Source organism: Helianthus annuus, chromosome 6 (genome assembly GCF_002127325.2).
Source record: "Helianthus annuus cultivar XRQ/B chromosome 6, HanXRQr2.0-SUNRISE, whole genome shotgun sequence".
Lineage (NCBI taxonomy): Eukaryota > Viridiplantae > Streptophyta > Magnoliopsida > Asterales > Asteraceae > Helianthus > Helianthus annuus.
In genome coordinates, this window is record NC_035438.2 from 52,139,956 (window position 1) to 52,166,194 (window position 26,239).

A 26,239-nucleotide genomic window follows, 5' to 3' on the forward strand; every position below is an offset into this window, starting at 1 on the left:
CCAAGAACAAGATTCAAAACCCAAGGAGTGTGTAACTTCCGAATTGAATACCCCCCATCCAATAGAAATCGAGCTTAACCCAATTTTCAACCAAATTCGCGTTTGTGAAAACCACTGCCCGTTGCCGACGGTTAAAATGACTGGATACGGAGGTTTTTAGCCGACGGGGTTATCTAGAGCCCGTCCGGGACGGCCTCTAGCCCGTCGGCGACGGCTTCTTGAAGCTCATTTCTCATTTTTTCGCTCCTTGCACTCTCGGTTGATCCGTAACGCATCCCGGTGCTCCGGTTTTCGACCCGGTGACCCGTAAAGCTCCCGAAAAGCTCCTTAAACTCCATCAAACCTGCAAAACACATTCTTGATTAAAAGTAGGCTATTCGAAACTAAAACTTACGTAAAAACGTTAAGTTAAACAATAGCGAGCACCGGTTTACAACCACGTATCACCATCTATGAAGAAGTCGGCAAACAAAGTGATGTAGCCGGGTGGTGCATCAGCCGCCGTTTGACCCTGTTGTGGATATCGAGCATCCCACTCAGCCGTAAACTGATATCCTCTAACAATCTGCTTGAACAAACCCTGGTCCCATTTAAGAACTGGCACCAGACCAGCGGCTTCTTCAACAGCAATCGGTTCTTCTTCAGCCATTCTATAAGATGATGGAAGAACTAAGGAACTGGATGAAGATCTTCAGAAAATTCTGGAAAAACTTGAAGGATCACATGGAAATCTTTGAGAATTTGAAGATTCAAATGAATTCGGAGAGAGAAGAAAAGAATTCGAAGGAATGGTAGTGATTTCTCTCTCTATCTTCGAATATATATACCCATCGCATTTAATGCGATGGGTAACCGTGCCAGACGCACCGCGCGCGTACCCAATCAGGGATTGACACGTAAGGCGGGATTTCCGGGGTGACGGTTACCACGCGCGCGTGGGCCTCACTTGCCTGACAACAGACGAAAAGCCGAAGTGACAGCATGATGATCACCGTGTCAGTAGTTAACTCAAGCGTCGCTATCAACGACATTTGTACCAAGCTGTCAGGATTCAAATTTCCAGGAGTTTCCCGCGTAAATTTCAAGAAACTTCAAGAGGAAGCTAACAAGAGCTGCGCCGCATGCATCATCCATCAATGATCACGCGCGCCGGCTCTCATAAGCAAGAAGACAAATAACAGGTAGACCACCAAGCGTATAAGAACAATACTCTTTAAGAAACAAGCCTGATAGCCGCGCCGTAGTAATTGTCTAGCACTTACACGCGCACCCGCTACCAAGACTTAGAAAGTACTCGAAAAGGCCAACTTTCACTCAATTCTTTTTTCTAGTCAAGAGCTCCAACCATTTAATTCGCGAATGGAAGCAACACTGGACTGGGGGGACTTGAAGGGGTATGGTCCCAAAAAGCCGCACGAACCAATCAGGTCACGCGCGAGACCATACTCCTACTACATCAATCTGAGAAACTTACTAGACCTGCGCCGACTAAATAGGTAAACCTAGGTCGCGCGCGAGGCCCAAGCAAAGTTAAAGCTCAGATTCTACACTTAGTATCCTAGATGAAAACCCCCACTCCCTGGACCTTGCGCCGACTATGTGGATGTGCCCAAGAGGCCGCTCGAGGACAAAAGCGGGGTCCATCCTAGACAATATGAAAGGTACGAGTGGCAGAGAAATGAGCCAATCAGCGTCCAACAGGCTGTATCCTATCGTGCTCCACGATTAGCAATCGTGCAGGGGACAATAAGGTACACAAGGACGCCTCTGTGGCACCAATCAAAGGGCGGCGACATCTGCCCCATGATCTCCACTCACCTGCTGATGTCAGGGAGACAACAAGGACGATAACCAGGACACGTGGCTCCACTCAGGGTGCGCCAGCTCCATTAACCTTCTAGAAACGCTAACAGCCATGACAGAAGGGACAAAAAGGATATTCCTTGTTGTCCACTCCAGGCCCAAAGCCCATCTCCTTCTACACTACTCCGGCTATAAATAAGGACTTTCATGTACAGGTTAATTCTATTGTGTTCTCTGCTCTCTCAGTATTAATCACACATTTATTCCCTCAAAACATATACTTATTCTCACGCCGAAGAGTGGTTAAGAGGAGAACCCTCCTATTCCCCTACTGTTAACGAGCTTAACGGGGTGTTTAGTGTTTTGCAGGGAGATCAAGGCGTCAGCTCAGGAAGGATTAAGAAGATTAATCTTTATGGTCGAAACATAAACCAAACTAAATACCTAAAATTAGTTTCGTGTTTCTTCAAAACCCGACCATAATCTATCTGTATAGTGTTGGGATTTTTAAACCATAAATCGATTCATAACCCAAACCGGTTTTTCTAAAACCAATTTAGGCCTAAAACCGGATTTTGTACCTCTCTATTACACACTTACATACGTTGGCCCACTTTTAACCCAGAGCCCAAACCATATTCAACCATACCCACTGGGCCAGTCCAGCCCAAACCAAAATCTACTCGGGCCAATCACGCCGTGGATCTCAAAACGCCGTCGTCTCCGCCATCCTCTTTCCAATGGCGCCACCACGAATCCTCCTGTGCGGAGATCCTATTGGCCACCTAAACCAGCTCTTCAAACGCGTCACATCGGTATATACATATACATAATATTATTCATTTATATCATAATTAGGTTTTCTGAATCGTACAATTTGATTTGTGCAATTAGGTTAACAAATCAACCGGTCCGTTCGATGCGTTGTTATGCGTCGGTCAGTTTTTTCCGGACTCGTCGGACCGGTTGGAGGAGCTCACGGAGTACGTTGACGGCCGGAAGAATATTCCGTTACCGACGTACTTTATCGGTGATTATGGAGCTGGTGCCGTTAAGGTTTTAACGGCGGCTGCGAAGGAGAATGGAAACCTAGGGTTTAAGATGGATGGATTGAAGATTAGAGATAATTTGTTTTGGTTGAAAGGCAGTGGGAAGTTTGTTCTCCATGGTATGTTTTTTGTGTAAAAAGTATAAATGTTAGGGTTTGGTTTGTGAAAGTTATGCTGTAGAAATTTATGTCAATTCATTTACTTTATGGAATAGTTTATTAATGTAATCATTTCTAGGTTTGTCTGTGGCATACTTGTCGGGTAGGAAATCGTCGAGTGGTGTAATGTACGGAACGTACAGTCAAGATGACGTTGATGCGCTGCGCGCATTAGCTGAGGAACCTGGAATTATAGACATATTCTTAACATATCCTTTCATCGAATTCTATTTTTAGTGTTTCGTGTGTGTTGAATGTATCATGTGTTTTCATTTCCTTAATTACTACTCACTAATGAATGGCCGAGTGGAGTCTTGAATAGAGCTTCAACATCTGATATTCCTCCGGGATTATCAGATTCGTCCGGCAGTGATCCCATAATATCGGAGTTAGTTGCGGAGATCAAACCGCGGTATCATGTTGCAGGAGCTAAGGGGGTGTTTTATGCTCGTGAACCCTACGTGAATGTTGATGCTGCACATGTAACCCGTTTTATAGGGCTGGCTGCAGTCGGAAATGCATCTAAGCAGGTTTGTGTTGGTCAACAGTGTAAATGTTTTTACCGTTTGGTTATGTTAATCATCATTTTCTTGCTATAATTTAACTTACTTATATATGCTTCTCAGAAATTTATTCATGCAATTTCTCCAACTCCAGCATCTACCATGTCTTCTACCGAGATATCAACTAAACCTCCAAATACAACCTTGTCTCCATATACATTTGTGGAAAGACCTGCTAATGCTCACGAAGCCGAAAAACGGTCTGCTGATGTGGCAAATGACTCGCAGTATTGGCGATATGATGTCTCGAAACGACAGAAAGTTGGAGGTGGTGACAGTGCTAGGTTATGTTTCAAATTTGTTTCTTCTGATTCTTGTCCACAAGGAGATAAATGTCATTTTAATCATGATATGGATGCACGAACACAATCTATGAGGGGCGTATGTTTCGAGTTTTTAAATAAAGGCAAATGTGAAAGAGGTGAAGGTTGCAACCGTAAGCACAGTTTGCAGGAAGGCAGGTTGGTATATTTTTTTTTATTCGACTCATTAAATTGGATAGTCATTTAATGTTACAACATTAACATATTATAGATCAAAGGAATGCTGGTTTTGTCTATCGAGCCCGAATGTGGAGTCGCATTTAATCACGAGTGTTGGTGAAAACTGCTATTGTGCACTTGCTAAGGGACCGTTGGTTCCGGATCATGTACTTATATTACCAATTGAACATTTACCAAATACACTCTCTTCACCTCCAGAATTTGAGATAGAGTTGGTTAAACTTCAAAACAGTCTCAGAGCTTATTTCAAGAGCCGTAAAAAAGAAGTCGTTTTCTTCGAGTGGGTTTACCTAAAAACAAGCCATGCTAATCTACAGGTAATTTACTTTTCTTTATTATATCATAAAATGTGGAATTTTCAATAAAATATTTGTTATTGCAGGCTATCCCAATTCCTTCAAACAGAGCATCTGCTGTTAAGGATATATTCAATTTAGCTGCTGAAAAGTTGGGATTCAAGTTTATGGAATTAAAAAGTAAGTCGTAAATATGCATAAATTAAGAGCTTTTGGAATGTTGTCTTATATAAGCATAACGAATATAGTAAACTGCTCTCGGATATGTTAAAAGGCATTAAACTTGATCTAATCATTGCAGGCGACAACAGTTTGGAGGGAAGAAGATTGTTGCGCGATCAATTTGATGGCAAATTTAGTGTGTTCTATGTGGAACTCCCTGGAGGTACAATATTATCACATACGGTTGAAGAGAACGAGAAATTTCCCGTGCAGTTTGGTCGTGAGGTGAGATGCTTCACATCACTAGTTTATAAATATGCTCGCGCTACCAGCATTTTACCAGCCACTTGAACATTTTTAATCTTTTTGAATATTGATTTGAACAAGTTTTGGATATGTAAGACATGGATGTTTGTGAAATGCAGGTTTTAGCCGGTTTGTTAAACATGGCAGACAGGGCGGATTGGCGGAATTGTAAGCTTGATAAAGAAGAAGAAATAAAAATGGTGGAAAGATTTAAAAGCAGTTTTCAAGAATATGATCCAAATGAGTGATAGTGAGATCATAATGTATGAGGTAGTGGTCATATTTCTAGAGTTACAAACTATATTTAAGGCATGTTTGTATGATGATACTGAAATTGCCAAAAGTTTTTTATTACCTAGTACAATCTTATATTGTTTTTTTTTTAACCTGGAATTTTGTGTTTTAGTTTACAGCTCATTTGACTTGATAAATTTTTTGGAATGTTAGTGTTTTAGTTTATAATTCATTTTTCGTTATTTTTTTAGTAAACTACAATTTTACCCCATGTGATTTGGGGATGCTGACACCCTTACCCCCTATTTTTTCAAATTTTTGTTACCTTACATCCCGACGTTTTCTCATTGCATCAATGTACCCCTGAGGGTGTGAAAATACGTTTTTGCTCCTGATAATAAAAAAGAATTAGAGTAAACGAAACACTTACACGTGCTTTACTTCCGCTGACACGTTTACACCTTGTTTTGTAAAAGTCGTCTTCTCTGATGATGTTCCGACCACTCCTGTGATATTCCGACTATCGAAGCAAAACCTGCAACTCGTCTCTAAACAAACCGAAGTTCGTGTTCCCCTAGATGAACCTATAACGCATGTACATCGTTCTATTTAGTCGTCTCATCCCGAACCGGCCGGCGTTCAAACTCTTGACGAGCCTCTGAAACAGATTTTACAGAACTTCGTGTTTCTGACTTTGTCCCAGTGGCACCAGGGAAGAAATCGTGTGATGTTTTGGATACGAAAGGGTGTGGATGAGGAAGACAACTTTTATAAAAGAGGTTTTGCTCCGACGTGCTTCCGACTCGGTCTTGGTGGCACCAGGTTTTGCTCCGATGGTCAGAATATTGCCGGAGTGATCAGAACATCGTCGGAGAAGACGACTTTAATAAAACGGGGTGTAAACGTGTCAGCGTAGGTAAAACACAGGGTGTACAACTAAAGTTAACTATATAAATATAGGTAAGATTACAAAAGTGTCTTTTTGGTAAGGTTACAGTTTTATCTCTTAGAGGGGTAAATTAATGCAATCAAGAAATGTCGGGGTGTCGGCGCGTCCAAACCACAAGGGTAAAATTTTACTCTTTTTTTGTTCTAAAAGATTGCAAGTTTTTTACTTGTCAATTAACTTAATAAAAAAAATATTATTACTAAGGTAATGTAAAATGGAATGAATTTTCAAAGCTAATCTGCAATGATGAAAAGGGTATAAGGGTCATTTCATACTTAAATAAGGTTTTAAGACTGTAACTCATACATAACAAGGACCAAATATGACTTTAAAAGAAATAAAAGAGAGTATAAATAAACCAAAGTATTTATGGGAATATAAACTACAAAAATAACCAAAAGGCCTATAATTTCCAAACTTCACTTGCTCAACTAGTTTTCGACAAAAAGAGTGACTTGACCATCATCACAACCTGTGGATCATGTCATTTTGCTTTGAATTTGTCGATGAACATGTACTAAGAACTCTACATAGGAGAGGCCACCCGGAGACTTGTCTTCCACCATATATGAGAAAAACAGAGCTCCTAAATAAAAAAAAATCATGCGAAAAGAAAATAAGTGATTAGCCTTCTCAAGATGTCATGTCTAACTTTTCGTTATAAAGTATAGATAGGGTGACACAACCCATAACACGACTCGAAAATGAACAGGTTTGGGGATGGTATGTTAAATTGACTTAATAGGGTTGTACAAAATTGATCATCTTAGAGTAAAAGAGCATATATAAATTTTAAAAGAACAATTACCGGTCGTCAAACATAGCACAAAAAAGGGAAAAAAAGAGAACAAAATAAAATAAACAGCTTTTGATGGTTATGTTACCTGATGGGTCTCCTTTCCTGCATAATTTTAAGCTGCAAGAAGTAAAACAATGTCAAAAACGAATATATGTTGTATATTAATTAAATTAAATTATTTAATTAACAAAGACAAATTGATCAAGAAATGCAAAGAAACATCATATTTACCGCAGGTAGTTGCATCTTTGGCTCCGAATCTCGTTTATGACTTCATTAAGCTTCTTGGATAAAGGATTATCATATTGCTGCAATACAAACTGAATAGAAAACTAGACGTTATCAATAACTGCCTTACATGTATGTTGTATACGTCAACACACCGATCAAGAATATAATATACCAAGACTAACTTCTTTCTTTAAGCAGAAGTTTGAATGCATTAAAAATAGACTTTGGCGACTTTCAACCGTTTAAAGAGCGTACCTGACTGGGAATTTCATCAACCGAGGAAATGCCAAACAGTTTCCTCATTGTATCGGGATCCGCAGTGCTTCCGATATATATCAAACAATCCTCACCATTTTCAAGAAGATAGATTCCGTGCTCATTCACTTGTTCACTTGACAGAGGAATAACAGGAGGAATAACCGATCCCTCCGTTTCCTGTAACCTCAAACAAAAAACCGACTGAGACACCATACAGAGAATATTATAGGGGAAACCGCAAAATCTTTACCTTTAGATCAAGGTCATGAATACTAATCATTCTGGGGTACACAAGTGGTATTGCCAGTTGTGCAGAAAGAGGGAAAACATAGTTGATCCAAAATGACCGATCATCAATGCGCGCATCGGTTCGCAATCCCACGCTTTTAATCAAAGCTAAAATGAACAAAATATAAGATAATTTATCAACCCACCTGAAAGAAGAATCATAGATAACCTAGAGTGCCTTATATCAAAAAAGGGAAAAAGGAAAGTACCAAGAGTGTATAAAGGCAACAATTTTAGTGCTTCTGGAAGAATAAGTTGTCCTGATGATGATACGGTAGCACAAAATTTGCGATAGGCGTGAAGAATGTTGATACAAAGGTTTGTCACTTGCTCCCTTACGTGTAGTAGCGGGTTCGTAAGAATTTCATTTGCAGCTGTAGCAATTAAAAGATTAATTAATACTATACGGCTATACCTCAAAAAAGTAAATTAACAAAAGAAATTTTATTGATGTTAAAATTAAGAGTAAAATGCCGTTTTCGTCCCTGAGGTTTGGAAAGTTTTGCGACTTTCGTCCAAAAATTTGTTTTTTCGCATCTGGATCCAAAAGGTTTGAAATCTTGTCATTTTCATGTGGCTCGTTAAGTCAATCCATTTTTCTCCGTTAAGTCAAGAGTATTTTCGTCTTTTTTGTTAACTTAAAGGGAAATTCGGTCTTTTGAATACTTGTACATTATGCTAAATGCTTGTACATATAGTGATAAAGACCAAATTGCCTTTTAAGTTAACAAAAAGGACGGAAATACCCCTGACTTAACTGAGAAAAATGGATGGAGTTAACAAGCCGGATAAAATTGGCAAGATTTCAAACCTTTTGGATCCAGATGCGGAAAAACAAACCTTTGGATGAAAGTCGCGAAACTCGCCAAACCTCTGGGACGAAAATGGCATTTTACTCTAAAACAAATTAAGTCTCGTTCGTTTCGAATAATTAAGTTTAACAAACACAAGTTTTTAATCACGTACGGAGTAAGAATCAATTACCTTGTTTTAAGAAACACGAAAACTGTGTATCCAAGTCAGCAGACCGGAAGAGATTACTCAGCATAGTTGTGCATGGCAACGACAAGGTGGACACACGTATTCTTCTTTGCCCGTTCACAGTAGTATAAAGAAGTGCACACTACGCGATATAAACACACAATATTGTAACAGAATATACACATATATATTAATTTCGGTAAGATGCACAAATACACACCTGAAAGGAACACTCTGTGCCGTCTTGCAACTTGTCATCGTGTTTCAGAGTTACCATGATAGCTTTGTCGCAATCGACCTGAAAGAAACAAATAAGTTCATCCAAACTTAATAATGATTTCATAAGTAAAACGGAGCTTAAACGCGAGAAGGAAACGAACCGCAGGTAGGTCCACATCTGTTGGAATACGCTTACAGAAGTTTCCGGAGTATTCTTGAACTTGAAGACCCTGAAAAATTAACGAAAAAGAATTAACCGGTGTTTATGATTAATATACAGAAAATAAAATAGTGATTGTGTAGGTATTGAGAGCTGACCTGACTGCACCTAACACGCATCACGGCTTCAAACCCTTGAGGCCTTGTTACATTCCATCGAAGATCATTGTAGAGTTTTGCAGGATCAGAAAGAGCAGAAAAAGGGTGATAATAATACATCTGAAAAAGAAAAAATAATAATATAATATTAGTACGCAAGTCACAAAATAACGATTGACAAGATGATTTTTTTGCCGTTTTAATTAGTAATTACGACTACCTGTCCCCCAGTCGTCCTTGGAACGATGGATATGGAAGCAATGTCGACATAACTTTGAGTAGTAAGGAATACATCAACGGAGACCTGAAAATGTTAAAAATAGATATATGAAAACAACATACTAAAAGTTATTTCCCTAAAAAAAAAAAAAAATAGATTACCTGGTACTCAGCAAATTCGATAGCCATAGTCTTTAAAGTCTTGTCTACTGGTTGAAGTAGTTTATGAGGTTCCTGAAAATTAGATATAAACGTCACTTTGAGACTTAGGTTAAACATTATTAAAAAAAATAAACACTAGCAAGAGATATTATTTTTTTAAATATTTATATACCTTCTCTCCTGCAGATATATTAGTTCTCCCTTCAGCTTCTCTAGCAGAAAGAGCCCCGATACCAACAGAAGGCAAAACTGAAATATCAAACAGCAATTAGAACGGAATAACTACTCTCGTATATCAGTTTACTCTATGATCAATATTATTCATGGGCTTGCCTGATTGAAATACCAAAAGTTTGCCTCCGGTGCTCTTCATTGCCAAAAAAGCAGCCTGAGTGATAAAGAAGTGAAAGGCATGTTACATAAAGTTGACAAAAAATACCGTGCTCCTTTTTTTTTTTTTTGGGGGGGGGGGGGGGGGGCGATATTGTAAATGAAGCGGAAAAGTTAGTACCTTAATACCAGCACCGAAAGCTGAATCAGCTGTTTTGTTATTCTGAAACATAGTCGGGATGCTTTCCAGCAGTAGATCTAGATGCTGACGACACTGTCACCACAAAAATAATGTTTACTAATTTTACATTAAACTAAACAGATCATACGTACCCTCGTAAAGATGTAAAGAAATTGTATGACAAACCTCGGAAAGCTGAACAATAACATCGGTTTGAAGCGGAGTGTAAACATCTTGTACGTCGGGAACTATGAGCATCAAAGGCTGCAACACCAAAATTATGAAAAAAAAGCTACACTAAGTCAAAACTTCTAACTTCTCTTTATTATCTATTTATTTTAATGTTCAAAACATTAAACCTGCTGCAATGCGCGTTTCAGATTATAAAAATGGATGGTCGAGTCAAATGTCGCAATTCCCACCATCGTTTGAGGACCCTCCTGCACCAATCAGATTAATATAAACCAACTACATGTAACGTTTTCATAAGCTTGAGCATGCCGTAATGAACACAGACTTACAGGAAGATCTGCAATAACTCGGCTGATCGCGCTGCAAGCTCCAGCAGTCGCGCCAGTCTGTACGGCGTTCATCGATACATCTATGAGGAAGAAGAATACAGCTGGCATCGGATCACGCACCATAAATTCCCTGGTAGCAACAAATTCAACGGTGCCTCTACATAGCTCGGGTCTCTCATCAGCATCTCTCCTTCTGCCATCTGGACCGAGATTGCACAGGTAGTCACGCGGAGTTTCATCGGTGAAACCTGCAAAAAAATCAAAAAAAAAAAAGCGTAAACCGCAGTGTGAAAATTGCGTACTCTTAGATACAAGATAGTAGGCCATTAGTCAGCAGAAAATATCGATAGTTCGATACTCACCACAAAAGTTACAGATGAAACGTCTTCCTTGGTCAACGAATTTCATGAACGGATTGATATAGCCTTTGCAACGCGAACAGCGAACAGGGCCACTTTCCCCAAAATCCACTATCTGAAAATATAACATTTACAGTTTCAGAAATACTAGAAATACTAATGTGTTTCAATTTATAAGAAAAATAAATAAAAAAAACATTATTGTTTGTGCATTACTTGTATGGGCTCCTCGGATGGATGAGGTAGGGCCAGAGGTTGAACCAACAAAGCTAACTGCATCCCGGAAGTCGTCAAAAGATCGGAAGTGCAAGCAATCTGAAACAAGACGACAATCTTACGTTAAACCAACCTACATGTTTAAACAGAAAGTAAGTAACGGGAAGTAATGAAGTATAGATCACCTGGTTGATTGTGCACCTCATGTACCGTGGACTGCAGTTTCCCGTATCCCGTACGATGAATTCACTTGTAGCAGGCTTCAAAATAAAAGCAAAATTTAAAAAGTCAATAACGAATAAAAAAGCACATTGTTATGAGGGGAAACTTAAGAATAATTAAGATACCGGTGGAGGATTGGCTTGGTTGCCTTGTCGAGTTTCGTGAAGAAGCACTGAGGTATTGGGAATGGGCCGGGGAATTTGGTTAGGATCGATCTTTGACGGTCCGGTAACTGCAGCGCCTCCAGCACCCATAGTAGGTGATATTGTAGCCATTGATTGTTGATTTGGAAGTGGTGGTTGCATGCCATACATTCGTGGTGGTTGAGCAGATCCCGGAATCGGGGGTGGTGGTACATTCTAATACAATTTGAATTCATAACTCAATCACGAAATGGAAGTGATCAAAAGGAGAAAAAATGTGCATCATAACTGAAGTAAGATACTTACCGGTCGAGATTGCGCTTGCCATGGTTGAGCCCCGAAAGGAGAAGGTTGTTGTTGAGGCATGCCTTGAGCCTGAGCAGAAAATGTCGGGGGTCCTCTAGGAGGTGCGGAAAAGGGCGGTGCTAGTGATGCTGGCCCTCTTGGTGGTTGATCCGGTGGACCTCCGGAAAACGGTGTTGTTTGAGCTGAAAAAGGACCTGCGGGTGATGACATGGTTGGTGGAGAAGGTGGAGGTCCAGCAGACGGTCTTGGTCGAACACCAGCAGCGGGAAACTGAGGACCACCTTGCATACCGCCCGGTCCAAACATCGGAGGTCCATTACTCATACCACCGCCTACGTTCGGTGGTGCCCCAGGCGGGCCTGCAAAAGGACCAGGTCCGGGTCGCTGACCTGGCATACCACCGGTTGATGACGGCAAAGGTCCAGAACCCATGGGCCGTGAAGCGAACGGAGGAGGTGGATTACCACCAGGAGGAACACCACCAACACCGGGACGTGTGTTAGGAGCCATGAAAGGAGGCAATGCACCTTGTGGAGGTCCATTAGGTGGCACTACACCCCTGGGAACGGCACCTGGCGGTGGGGCTCCCGGACGAGTATTTCCTCCCGAAAACGGAGACGAAAAAGGAGCCGACGAAGGAAACGGTTGCTGACCAAAAGGAGGAACCGGACCTCTAGGTCCAGCACCCAAATTCGGTGGCTGGTTAGGGCGATTGATTTGAAGGTTTTGCATATTATCCGCAATCGAATTAGGGTTATAATTCGACGGTGGATTGCCTGCCCTAGGTCCACCAGAACTTGCCATAACCACAATCCTCAACAACCAAAATTCAAAAATCAAGAATCAAGATTCAAGATTCAAAACCCCTGTTTGTATACAAATAATAATATTATTCCTCAACTATCTGCAACAAATAAAGATCGAATTTTTACACATCTACAATGAATAACAGACAAAACCCATGATCTAAAACGAAAGATATTGATCGAGATCAGGCGTAAAATCGATAAGATCTGGAATTGTTAGTAAAAATAAAGTAAGATTTATCGTATGAATCGGATCGACATACCTGTAGCTGAATATGTGTGAGGAGAAGATTCAGGAGAAAATCCGATGTCTGTAAGAAATACCTAACCGAGGATCAAGGGGAGAGAAGATTGATGAAAATGAGGAATGAGGTTCAAGAACTTTTGTATTTCAACTACCCTTCAAGGTTGAAATGTGTAAAATGTTGAAACTTTTGTAATAAATGGTTACGTGAAGGTAATTTAATGTGTGTAAAATGTAAATAGTGTATGATCAAGTTGTAATAAAATTGCGTTTGGTCCGTGAAATATAATTTAAAGAAATTGGATTTGGATTTAAAAATTGAAATACGAAGGTTATGTATGTTAGGTAAAACTAGCTAGTGGTTGGAAGTTGGTGACTGAAGGCTGGTAGCTGGTGACTGTAGCTTTTTAGATATATTTAGGTGTTTCATAGAGTAGCTTAAGCTTTTAATAAAATGTATAAAATGAACAAAATAGACATAACTAAAAAGTTCATTATCTTTAGAGGTTAAAATAGTCATTTTTTTTTCCATAAAAGCTTGTAGCTCCTTCTAAACGCTACTAGTAGGAGCGTTCAACCAAAAGCTTCAAGCTCCTAACCTAAAAGCTTCAAGTTCCTTCAACCAAACAAGACTTTTTATTGAGTATGAACTTTTGATTAAAAGCTTAAAACTAGAAGCTCCTAAAAGCTTCATATCAAACATACCCGAAGTAGAATGGAATCTTTTGAAAATTCATATTATGATTGGTTTGTAATATTGTTGATGGAATTAGAATTTTAAACACGAAAATGGTAAAATTAACCTTATTAACGTAACCCCTTTATTCGGTCCACTTCAAGTTCATATCGACGCTAAGTACCCTAATCTGTTGGAACTTTTGTTTCTCTTCAAGTTGATCTCATTTTCAGTCGATTTCTTTAGATCAATTTATTTCAATCGAGTTCGCATGTTTTTAGATTCCATACAATTTGACGTTTTTGATACGTTGTTTGTCTTTTTTGGGTCTGATCTTCATTTGTTCGTGTTTTAAAGTTTTTTTATCATACGTCCAATAAAGGTTTTTTTTTATTACACATCCAATAAAGGTTTGATTATGTGCATTGTATATGAGGACAAGTTGGTCTTTTTACTTGTCCTTAAAAGAATCTTATTATACATATTAAAATAAAGTGGTTATGAACAGTAAATAAAATTAAAATTATATATGTTATTATATTTTTTTAGTTTTTAATTATTTTATTATATTAATTAAACAAGTTTTGTTTTTCTATTATATGATATGATGTTTTATAAAATTTTGAATATGCAGTTACGACGTGTCTATTTTTTTATCTACGTTTTAGTATTTTTATTATATGTCGACGCCGTTTATCCTTTACATTATTTTAATAATACAAGTAATGTCTTATAAAATCTCGAATATAGTGTTGCGACATGCTTAATTTTATCTATATTTAAATATAAGTTTTGTTTGAATCGAACGGGTAAAATATAATTGATTTTTTTTTGTTTTTTATTGTGACGAACCGAACCAATATTGTTTGAACAACTTCGGTAGCAGTATAGAGTATATTTTATATATTGTAAGCTATAGCGAGTGTTGGTACCATACCCTTACCATGACCAACTAAACTGGCACTGTGCTAGCAACGTCAATGCGTTGTCGATTTCGACCGAACAACATTGGTACTGGTATCGTTATTATTGGAACAGATATTCATTTTTTTATGGTTTTCGTCTTTCGACCATTGTAAAACACGTGTTGACCTCATTTTGGTCATATCATTACTATTATTTTTTGGTTGAATCTTTTGGTTACTATATCGAGTGTCAATATCATATCGGTCCCGTTATAAATCGAACCGATACTGCCGTAGACCCGCCGTAACGCGCGGGGAATATTAGTAGTTTAAATTAAAAACAAATATCTCCCTATCTCTCTACAACTCTCTTCTCTACCCATTCTTCCCATCTCTCTACCGATATCTATTATCACACCCAGTGGTGAAACTTGAGATTTCCGAATGGGGGGCGGAAGTCACCGGACCTAAAAATTTCTATAAAACCGGGGGTTCGAAAACGTATATACCCAAAAATATCTACGAAAACTATATACTCTCCACTACTGCTGAGCGAAAAGTTCGGAGGGTCAACCGCCCCCTCCCGCCCTACTTAAGTTGCCCCCATGATTACACCATCACCATTACATATCTATAGAGCTCGAAAATCTTATCCCTCCCTCTAATCTCTCTCTCTCTCTCTATATATATATATATATGTATTAAGTTCTCCCAACCACTCGTAGACGGCAGTGACGACGGTGAAGGATGAGATGTTGACAATGAAGATGGTGGTTGTGAGTGAGGACGGTGATAGCAATCGTTAGTAACGGTGGAAGAACAGTGAGACGGTGATGTTTGATGATGTTGTTATAAGTGACGGAAAACATAAACGACAATAATGGTGGACCATTGGTGAGTGATGGCGTTGTTAATTATAACAGAAATGAGGATTGACAATAACAGTGCCGTTATTAGTGGTTGTAAGTAGTGGTTGTGATTGGAGGTGATGTAGCGATGAAAAAATGTAGTTTAGGTCTGAAAACAGTGGAGCACAAATAGTTTTGGTGGTGTTTGACGCAGACGATGGTGGTGATCGTTGTGAGTTGTAGATGGTGTTTTGGTTGTGATGTTGATGGTGAGCTCCAGTAACGGGAACAATGGTGACAACGATAGCGATCAGAAACAGAGTGTTACGAACACAAATGGTAATCGAGTGTAAGATCGATAAAGAGAAGATGAAACCCTAAGAGAAGAAGTAAACTCAATTCATCGATGTCCTTTTTCATTTCCCAGCATCGTTTAAGTACATAAACATTAACGAACTGGCCGTTATACTATTCAATAATTCCCAATGACCCCTACACTATTATTACCTTAACTATACTCCCTTCCTATTAAATTTTTGACCTCAAAAATCAAAAGTTGAAAAAAGATTAAAAAAAAAGGTGCAATTCTTTTTAAGCTTCACTGCAGTAGTGGAAAGGCGGCCCTCCTTTGCACTAACAATCTTGGACCACCATTTATTGTTATGCCTTCTAACAAAAGCTTCATAGAAATTGTTGTCATTAACTTTGTTTTCTGCTGCTTCCTTGCTTTCATTTAAAACACTCCAACTTAGGACATAACCATTGGCAATAGCTCCTCTACGATGGTAAATGAATACCCCAAAAAGGTGAGTCTTTAGCACTTTGTTTCAAACTTAAAAGCTACAGCTTCCTTAACTCCAACATACTATTGTCCTCGGATAGTTCGGGTAAAGCTTTTATCAGTTCATCCATGCATCGATCAAAAAGTTGCAAAATTCAAAACAAAACATTTCCACCCAAGTGTAAAATCACTAGGCCTGTTAACTGCTCCATTACGTCTTTAACCACGAAAATTGTCACACCCCCAAAATACCACATAGGGAATGTCCCTGTTAGGCGTGTGACGTACCAATAACGAGCCACTAATTACATTGAACGCGTACAAGTTTCAATATAAAATCCTTAATTATTAATGTAAAATACCATCAACGAGTTTAAATGAAATCCAACATGTTCAGCGGAAGCAAATAGTAAACCAATGTATGATATCAATAGTTTAATCACATGAATCCATCCAGTCGACCCATGACCATTCCAGCTACTCCAGACAGCAAGTTCCAGTCCAAGACATCTAACGACCTACAAGCATGCAGACAAGTGTGTCAGACGACGCTGGTGAGTTCAAAGTTTTGTTAATGCGTTTAGTTACCAGGTATATGTATAAAACAGTTCAACAGTTCAATAATTTGATTTGATGTTGTTATTAACTCGATTACCGCAGATGGCTACAAGATGTATTTGCCTAACCCCAATGTCTCTATCAAAACATTGGTCATGCTTTAAGGAAATTAGTTCACGCCCGTCCTCCCCGGTACGGTGTGAGGGTGTCAAACCTAATAGCGCTATCAACTAATAACCTCGCTGCCTCCCCGGCAACTATCGGTAGATGTAAGGGGTCTTATAGACAATGAGTGTAATAACAAGTATCCCATTAACCTGATGTTCCTCCCCGGAACGTTACCCGATATCCCTCCCCAGGATGCATGCTTGGAAAAGAGCAGTGAACTCACCTTAGTTTTGCTCGGTAAGATTAGTTATTCGTTTTACCTTTGGACACTCCAAACCCTACCGTGGTTACCAAAGATAGTCAGTTTCGTATGCACATTAATCACGTATTTTTCACACATATTACACACATAGCGTATAAGAAATAAATACACCATCAAGCCTGCAGCGTACCCGAAATACACATAACGTGTAGCAATTACTCGTGTACATAACAGTTCATTGTCATCATATAGCAGGTATCCAAGTTATACACAAGTTCACATCACCAATTCATATTCCACGTAACACTTTAACTGTTCATTAGTCATTTACAAAGTGTGTGATTCATTCGAGTTAATGGCTCACTCAAGTGTGACACCCCAGGAAAACCAGGAAACAGCATAACACAACTAGCTTCCTTAGTAACCGCATGCTAAATTTCGGGACGGAATTTCTTTCAAGTTGGGGATAATGTGACAACTCGAGTTTCCAAGATTCTATTTCCACATTAATTGCATGTTAACTGTTTAGTCGTTGATTATTTGCCTTGTAATTGTACATGTTGAATTGTATGTTGAGATGTTTGCTGGTTATGTTATCTGTTTAATGTGATTAAAGTGTTTGATGATCTATCATGCAACCTGTTTGAAAAACTAACTGTTAAACTTGAATGTGATCGACGAAACAGGAGAGCTTCGCCATAACCCACACCCGACGAAACACGAGTGTTTCGCCATAACTCATACCGATGAAACAGAGTTGTTTCGTCACAAGCATCTCGACGAAACAGGCGTTTCGCCGGCCCACTAGTTCACCGAGGCCCAGTAAAGGCCCAGTTTGGTTTTATAACGATATAGGGTAGCTTTAGCACACAGTTTCGGCTGATTTGCAAACCCTAGCTTTCTTTCCTCTCTGTTAACCAACGGCAACCATCACTGTCATTCTTGGAGACCTTCAAGTCTACCGTACTAATCCCTATACCTTTCGGTTAGTTTATTGCTAATATTTACGTGTTCACGAATGCATGTTTAGTGTATGATTTTAATGGAATTCTGTAGACTAGGGTTCAATGAAAGATGATAGTGATGAATGTTTGTGATCACAGTGATTTGCATATGTTAATTGTAAATATGATTCGTTGATATTATGTAATGCTCGATCATACGTTCGGATTCCCTGTGAGTGTTGTTGATGGTTATTATAATACATATGAATAGGAATGATACTTGTAAACCCAATTCAGGTTATGTGATGGCAACATGTTAAACCTGTTAACGGTTAGGACTTCTTGGTGTTTGATATTGTTGAATCCGTAAACTGTATGCTAGATTGTTAAGATTATAATACATGATTTCTGTGTGATCGAATGATTACTTGGGCACGCCCCCCTGCTCACTGAGCACGGGGCGTGTTCAGCCTTCTGCCTTCTTGTTTTGCTTTGGGAAGATGCTGTCGAAAGGTCGGGCATGCCACGTTTGTTCCTTTTCTTGTATTTATGTTAGATTTAGCTGTATTTTTGCTTCTTTTGTTCATTTGAGCTCATTTAATTCTGAAAATACAAAAGGAAGACAAAAACACACTTTTTCCAACATTAGTACTAAAAAAGGGTTAGTTTTATGCCACAATTGATGTATTTATATGTTGCATTTTGTGCACATCACTGCTACCCGGTACCATTTGCCCATCCCTGATCACGGGTACCGTACGAACAACAACGGTATCGTACAACTTTTTTTGTTGATTTTCTTCAACTTTTAATTTTTTCTTTTTTTAGTTTTAGGGGTAGGGATGAGTTCGGGGCTAACCGATATAGAATCGGTACCGATACCGTAAATACCGGTTACGGTACCAGTATATGAAGGTAAAAAACGTTAGTGAACCGGTACCAGGAACACCAAAAGTCGGTACCGAATTGGTACTTAAGATCTTTCGGTTCGACAAATTTGGTACCGGTATTATCTTTAAATAATGAAGTGTATGGCATATATCAAAAAGTGTTTTATTATAATCTTTTCTGGGGGATTTTTTTAAATGTGCTTTCATACGATATCTGTGTTGTGAAGATGGCCATAATTGATTTCATGATGCTTTAGGGGAAGCACAAAGGTAGCGTTTGGTACGCAGGAATGATGGGTGAAATGAAATGGATCATTGAGAGGGAATGAAGAAAAGAGTGTTTGGTTGGTCGATGGAATAGAATCACCCATTCCAAAATGCATTCCATTCTCTCAAAATCATTCCATCCCTCCCCCCTTTTTTTTTCCATTCCATTCCCTCTTCACCCTTCATTAACAACACCACAACCCACTACCGTTGCCACCACCCACCACAACTGTCATCCGCTGCCGTCACCCACCACCGCCGTCACCCGCCACCGTCGTCACCCGCCACCGTCGTCACCCGCCACCGTCGTTGCCGCCACCCACCTCCATCCCCGCCACCGCCACCGCCGTCGCCGCCATCCACCATCGCCGTTGCCACCTCCGATCACCACTACCACCACCCACCTTCGATCATTTCCGCAACCATCGCCGTTGCCATCTCCGATCACCGCCGTCGTTGCCACCCATTTCCACCATTGCTATCAACCACCACCACCCACCCCACCACCGTAACCACCTGCCACCACCGTCGCCACCGCTACCAGCTCTGACTACCGCGGCCACCCACATTCGCCGTCACCCACCACCACCACCGCTGTCACCGTCTCCACTCGCCACCGTCTCCACCCACCACCGCCGCCGCTACAACTGCCACCTATCACCACCCACCATCGCCGCCCATCATTGACCACCGCCATCCGATTTTATTCCTTCGTCTTTTCTCGCATACCAAACAACAAAAAGTAATGGTTCATTCCATTCTCACATTGTAACCAAACAAGACATGCAATGGTAGTGATCAATTCCATTACCTCATCCATTCCATTAGCTCATCCATTCCATTCCCCCGTCCATTCCATTACCCCATACCAAACAGACCCAAATACGTAGATTTGAAAGGCCACAATGTAGCGATGGTTATAATGCCATATGCCTACTCATATTCATCATTCGAAACGTTGTGTCCCATGGGGAACCTAAATTGTTGTTAGCTAGCATAATGATATACAGTAATTAACTAATTGGTCTAGCAACACATGGTATTATTTTTGGTAGTGGTGGAGTTTGACTAAAAGTTTCGAGAGAACGGAAAGTCATGGGACCAAATCCTTTTTCCTATCGTCATGTTTTGGGTTGTATGTTCGATTCGGGTCAAACAATAATAACTCCAAATAAAACAACGTAATCTTCAATCATTCAAATGACGCATTCTTACACATAAAACTAAAAAAAGCCAAATATTGTTTAACAAAAATAGAGACCAAAATATTTATAATGATACGAGATAAATGGTAAGTACCAAGACGAAGAATTACAACTCAGCCCGACAACCTTTAAGATAAATGGTAAGTATCTTTAGGACCTTTAAGATAAAAAGAACCCTCAACTTTGATTTATATATAAAGTAGTAACAAAATTTACTTAAAGATATTAAAAATAATAAAAAACTTACTAATAGCCCGTTCTTTACATTTTCTAACTCAATACAAGAATATCTATAAATATATTTTGGACAATAAACTTGGTAGGGGCAGGATATTTTAGGCAAAATAATTGACGGAGACGGACCTATATAATTTTAAATTTTTTCAGACAAAAACCGAAAATATTACATTTCTAACTGAAATATTCGCGGGGCGGATCCCCCCACCCTCCCCAGGTCACTTAAAAGGTACTCCCTGCTTCTTGGTGAATCATGCTCTTTTTTTAAACCTAGCCGGGTTACTCAAATCTTCCAGTTTTCCAATTTTCTTTGAGTTTATTAAGTTTTTCAAAAGAAAAGAAAATGAAAAAAAAAAATCCGTAATGAGTTAACGGCATGTTGCTAGGGGGTCGGGCAGGGGAGATGAGGCCATGGAGGTCAATGGACCCATTTCATTGAATCTGTTTTGCTAGGGTCTTATTATTTTCGTAAATTGTATTGATCGATCCATAGTTAAAAAAAAAGTCAACAATCTCTAGCTCAGCTGGTGGGTTGGGTGGTTGTCTCCTTTGGAGACGCCGGTTCAATCCCTGGCTGCTGCAGGGTGAGACACCCGGGTGAAGGCTCGGCTCGGGATTCTTTCCGGGTTCGAGTCCAACGGGGGGCGAGGGTTTAACCATTTCACGGGGTTTCTGCGCATCAGGGGTGTGCTACGCTTTCTAGCGGTGGTCGAGTAGTCGGCCTTTGGACATAGCTCCGAAATGGTGGGTTTAAACGTGGAAAGCAGTTAGCCGTTAAAAAAAAAAAAAACTAGTTTAAAAAAAAATTAAAAAGTTATAAGCATTCTTGGGCCGTCAATGGTGTTCCCATTTCACAATCTCTACTCTCAAAGTCTTGAGTTATATAAAACCCTAAATACCTAAAACTAAAACCCTCTGTTCTCCATCTTCTTCACAACCTTTTTGCCCCAAAATCAAATCAAAGATGGTTCGAAGCTTGAAAAACCCCAAGAAAGCAAAGCGAAAGAACAAGGTATGTATCCCACTCGTTAATTTACACCTGTTGAATTGCCATTTGTATTCTTTGTATGTTGTGATTCATAACATAATAATCAGAGCTCAAAGAAAGGAGATGGGTCTTCTTCTTCATCAAGCTCAATACCTTCAGTTCCAGCAAAGGTGTGGCAGCCAGGTGTGGATGCTTTAGAAGAGGGTGAAGAGCTTCAATGTGATCCTTCAGCTTATAATTCTCTTCATGCTTTTCACATTGGCTGGCCCTGCTTAAGGTTAGGTTTATTACATAACTGCCATTAGTAATTATTATTCACAAATCACACTGTCATTACTCATTTCCACCCTTTTTTTTATGAAAAGTTTGTATTTTTATTACACCCAAATATTTAATAAGCTGTTACACATGTGCTTTTGGTGTGTTTTGATTTTTTCTGTTGTGGGTTAGTTGTTGTATGAGTTATTTTACCCTTTTTTGGTAGAAAGTTTGTATTTTTATTACACCTGTATGTTTGATAAGTTGTTACACATGTGCTTTTGTTGTGTTTAGGTTTATTATGTTGTGGGTTCTTTTTTTTGTTTGTAATTAGAGTTATGGTAATATATAAGTATTTGGAAGTGAGCTGCTAATAATTTCACTATGCTAGTTGAAAATGCTGCAACACTTGGTGAAAAGAAGGTTTTTGTTGCAACACAATGACATGGATTTGTTTGATGTGTTGCAGCTTTGATATTGTGCGCGATTCACTTGGGTTAGTTCGGACAGAATTTCCGCACACGATATATTGTGTCACTGGAACTCAGGTAATGTTAGTTGTTAGCTTTTAAGCTTCTTGTGTTTCGACTTTAAGAGGTTAAGTTTTAATGTGTCAAAAGGAATTATGAAGTTTTGCAGGTAACACACACATGCCTGCCATTAATGTTCCATAAAGCTATTAGCTCTTATGCTTTATTCTTGTTAATCTGTCTATTCTATTAGGCACACAATGCTTCTAATTCAATTGGAATATTTAAAATATCAAACATATCTGGGAAACGTCGGGAACTAGTACCAAAAAAACCATCCGATGACACTGATATGGACAGTGAGAGTAGCGATAGTGATGATGACGATGCGGAGAATGATGGACCAAAGGCTCCAGTTTTCCAGGTAACACATGCCTGCCATTAATGTTCCCGACTTTTTAAAAAAAGTTGTTTTTTTTTTTTAATTTCCGTACATTTTCATAGGTGCGCAAGGTGTTTCATGAAGGCTGTGTTAACAGGATTCGTGCTATGCCACAAAAGCCTCATATATGTGCATCTTGGGGAGATACTGGTCATGTGCAGGTATAATAGGTTACTTTTTGTCATAAAGATCATAATATTCCTTTTTAGTGTTTTATTGTACTTGATTAAAATCTATGCTACCGGTGTCACAGATTTGGGATGTCGGCTCTCATCTAAACGCAATGGCGGAATCGGAAACTAACATAAGCAAGGATGCTACGACAATAATTAATCAACCGCCATTAGTTAAATTTACCGGTCACAAGGATGAAGGTTACGCAATTGATTGGAGTCCTCTAGTCCCCGGCAGGCTTGTTTCTGGTATGAGTTATAAATAATAAACCGTGAATTTTGAATTTATTTTATTTGATATTATATTCAACAGTTCATTTTTGTTATTTGGATTTAAAAAGGGGACTGCAAGAATTGCATCCACTTATGGGAGCCAGCTTCCGACTCAACATGGAACGTTGATAGTAAACCTTTTGTCGGACATACGGCCAGTGTTGAAGATCTGCAGGTACCCAATTTATATTTTTTGACACTTATATTTACGGGTATTTTATTCGTTAAATGTAAATACATAAACAAAATTGAGTAAAAGAACTCAAGCTTTGTCAACTTCTTTTTGATGCAGTGGAGCCCTACGGAACCGTTTGTGTTTGCGTCCGGTTCTGTTGATAAAACTATCGCGATATGGGACACGCGTATAGGGAAATCACCAGCAACTTCTATTAAGGCACATGAAACGGACGTCAATGTTATTTCTTGGAACAGGTTTGTAGCATGATCTATCTTTTATTTAAAACTTTTATGAACTAGTTAATAGGGTTAATAATATTATACTTTTTTGCGTTGTTGGTTTGAATTAGGCTTGCAAGCTGTATGTTGGCATCTGGTAGCGATGACGGGGCGTTTTCTATTCGTGATCTTAGAATGCTTAAGGTATGTCTTCAGAAAACGAAGCTTGATTTTTTTTTTTTTTTTGATTCTTTAGGTTCTCTTTATCGGTAAAACTAATTATAGATATAAATGTAAGTTATTTACTGTTTTATTTGTGCAGGAAGGTGATTCTGTTGTAGCGCACTTTCAGTACCACAAACATCCGATAACATCCATTGAATGGAGTCCACATGAAGCGTCCACTTTAGCAGTATCATCGGCCGATAATCAATTGACGTATGTGCTTTGTTTAAATAAGATTTGTAAAACCATTTGAACCTTCTTTACTAACTGACCTCCGTATAAACACTATTTTTGTTCAAATTTCAGAATTTGGGATCTGTCTTTAGAACGAGACGAGGAAGAAGAAGCCGAGTTTAAAGCCAAAACACAAGAGGAAGTACACGCACCCACAGATCTGCCACCACAGCTTCTTTTTGTTCATCAGGTTAACTTACCCTCTTGAATCTTGATGTTATCAGTTTGAATACGCTGATTGTTTTTGTAACGTTTGTTGACCTTTTGGTTTTACGTGAACAGGGTCAGAAAGACTTGAAAGAACTTCATTGGCATACTCAGATTCCAGGAATGCTCATATCTACAGCTGCAGATGGTTTCAACATCTTAATGCCTTCAAATATCGAAAGTAATCTCCCTGCTGCTAATGGTGCTGCTTGAACGCCATGATCCACCACATCACAGTATAAAAATGAACGTTTCGGTTAGTATTGGATTGAATATCTGAGAAGGGTAGAGTTTTTCCGTAGCTGTTGTTGGTGTCACATTACAGAGTTCATCACATGAGACGTGTTATCTGTATCGAGTGTTGGGAAGTTTTGAGTTGTGAAAATGGGATTGTTTGGTGATTTTTATGGTCCAAGTATACCTTCTACATAATATTCTTAGACTCTTGCTTTAATTTTATATGCCGTTTGCCATTTGGTGTTTGAGGTTTCTTAATGCATACGTATATTGTGATCGTAACCTTTGAGTATATTGTGAAGGTTTGGGATACATATAGCTTAATATAAGCAATCAAAATATCAAATCTTCCTCAAACAAAGAGCTATATCTTTGTTGATGTATTTTTCTAAATATACATATGAACAGTACGAACTTTATTACTGTAACTAGAGTGTAAACAAGCTGAACAAACGTAAGTTTGCTTTGTTCATGCTCTATTGAGTTAATGTATGTTTGAATAAATCAGCATGAAAAAAACTATATATGTAGTGGTCATATCAAATAACCAGGTTAAAGAATGGTGCGAAGTCTCCGAAGCTTTCGGTTAGGGTTATTGGATTTTAATAATCCCAAGTATCACTGGTTGGTCGATAATAATCCCAACTTCAAAAATTGCTTACAACAGTCCCAACTTGTAAGATTTTGGCCACCAATGATCCTTGTCTAACTAGATTAGTTAAATGTGACGTGACAGGTGACGTGTTTAAAAACTAAAATGTGGATGCTGACGTGTATCATATCTGTCACTGTTTAAAAACCCTACGCTGACAAACCAGCTGCACACCTTCCCCTCCTTCCCTCTCGGTCACTGTTTCCGGTGACCGGAGCCGTGGAATCCGGTGACCAGCAAGCACCCACAAAAACCTTCCCCCCTTGTCTCGTTCCTACTCACACCCACATTGCCTGAAAATGAAAAGAAAGCAGACGGAAGAGAGAGAGAGAGAGAGAGTTATCGGAGAGACCACAGCCGCCACTGTCGTATCAACACTCCAGCTGACATCACCTCGCCGGAGCCGAGCCACGACACCATCTGAATCACGTCACCGACCACCACCACTGACAGCCACCACCACTTCCTCCGCTGCCGTCATGACCAACCCGAACCACACAACCACTGCAGCCGCTGAACTCCGGGCACCGTTGTATGCGGTTGTCGACGATGACCGCTGACCAGACCTCCATCTCTACTCTCTTTCTCTCCGATAACTCTTTCTCTCTCTTCCATTTGTTTTCTTTTCATTTTCAGGCAAGGTGGGTGTGAGTAGGAACGAGACAAGGGGGAGGGTTTTTGTGGGTGCTCGCTGGAAGAAGAAGGGGCGCCGGATTCCACGGCTCCGGTCGCCGGAAACAGTGACCGAGAGGGAAGGAGGGGAAGGTGTGCGGCTGGTTTGTCAGCGTAGGGTTTTTAAACAATGACATATATGATACACGTCAGGATCCACATTTTAGTTTTTAAACACGTCACCTGCCACGTCACATTTAACTAACCCAGTTAGACAAGGATTATTGGTGACCAAAATCTTACAAGTTGGGACTGTTGTAGGCAATTTTTGAAATTGGAATTATTATCGGCCAACCAGTGAAACTTTGTATTATTAAAATCCAATAACCCTTTTGATTAAGACAAATAAATGGCTAAGATAGAGGTGATATGACAAGTTCGTAACTAGTTGGAAAAACAGGCGAAAAATGAGACTATTCCTTTAAACGCTTAGATACCTCATTGTTATTTTTATAGTTATAAAATCGAGTATTTTATTCACTTTAACTTTAGTATAGTTTTTTAA

General features: G+C 39.4%; 3 protein-coding genes across 4 annotated transcripts; 2 read left to right on the top strand and 1 right to left on the bottom strand.

The window, feature by feature from the left end:
- The first annotated feature begins 2,457 nt into the window (after positions 1–2,457).
- LOC110865473 (zinc finger CCCH domain-containing protein 64) lies at positions 2,458–5,226 on the top strand. The gene is made up of 9 exons (XM_022114729.2): positions 2,458–2,618; positions 2,698–2,971; positions 3,090–3,219; positions 3,303–3,540; positions 3,637–4,034; positions 4,108–4,393; positions 4,459–4,552; positions 4,674–4,819; positions 4,960–5,226. Exons 1-9 carry the CDS (start codon positions 2,544–2,546, stop codon positions 5,086–5,088), a joined length of 1,770 nt encoding a protein of 589 aa, XP_021970421.1. The 5' UTR covers positions 2,458–2,543; the 3' UTR covers positions 5,089–5,226.
- Positions 5,227–6,267: 1,041 nt separating this feature from the next.
- Positions 6,268–12,992, bottom strand: LOC110865472 (protein transport protein Sec24-like At4g32640). Of its 2 annotated transcripts, none has more exons than XM_022114728.2 (24): positions 12,846–12,992; positions 11,777–12,680; positions 11,453–11,686; positions 11,291–11,365; positions 11,106–11,204; positions 10,893–11,004; positions 10,531–10,778; positions 10,369–10,449; positions 10,196–10,273; positions 10,010–10,102; positions 9,832–9,886; positions 9,671–9,747; positions 9,499–9,570; positions 9,338–9,421; positions 9,118–9,237; positions 8,961–9,029; positions 8,801–8,878; positions 8,584–8,722; positions 7,809–7,973; positions 7,562–7,707; positions 7,309–7,488; positions 7,054–7,142; positions 6,908–6,939; positions 6,268–6,609 (listed from the first exon to the last, which is right to left on the bottom strand). In XM_022114728.2, the coding sequence occupies exons 2-24, from the start codon at positions 12,578–12,580 to the stop codon at positions 6,503–6,505; spliced, it is 3,237 nt and encodes a 1,078-aa protein (XP_021970420.1). In that variant the 5' UTR covers positions 12,581–12,680; positions 12,846–12,992; the 3' UTR covers positions 6,268–6,502. The 2 variants fall into 2 exon arrangements, with proteins under 2 accessions (XP_021970420.1, XP_035830644.1); XM_035974751.1 differs by having other exon boundaries at positions 11,777–12,642; positions 12,846–12,991.
- Positions 12,993–21,359: 8,367 nt separating this feature from the next.
- On the top strand, positions 21,360–24,646 carry LOC110865471 (glutamate-rich WD repeat-containing protein 1). The gene is made up of 12 exons (XM_022114727.2): positions 21,360–21,519; positions 21,603–21,772; positions 22,223–22,301; positions 22,477–22,647; positions 22,728–22,826; positions 22,919–23,087; positions 23,180–23,286; positions 23,404–23,543; positions 23,639–23,711; positions 23,830–23,945; positions 24,039–24,156; positions 24,249–24,646. Exons 1-12 carry the CDS (start codon positions 21,472–21,474, stop codon positions 24,384–24,386), a joined length of 1,428 nt encoding a protein of 475 aa, XP_021970419.1. The 5' UTR covers positions 21,360–21,471; the 3' UTR covers positions 24,387–24,646.
- The last annotated feature ends 1,593 nt before the right edge of the window (positions 24,647–26,239 follow it).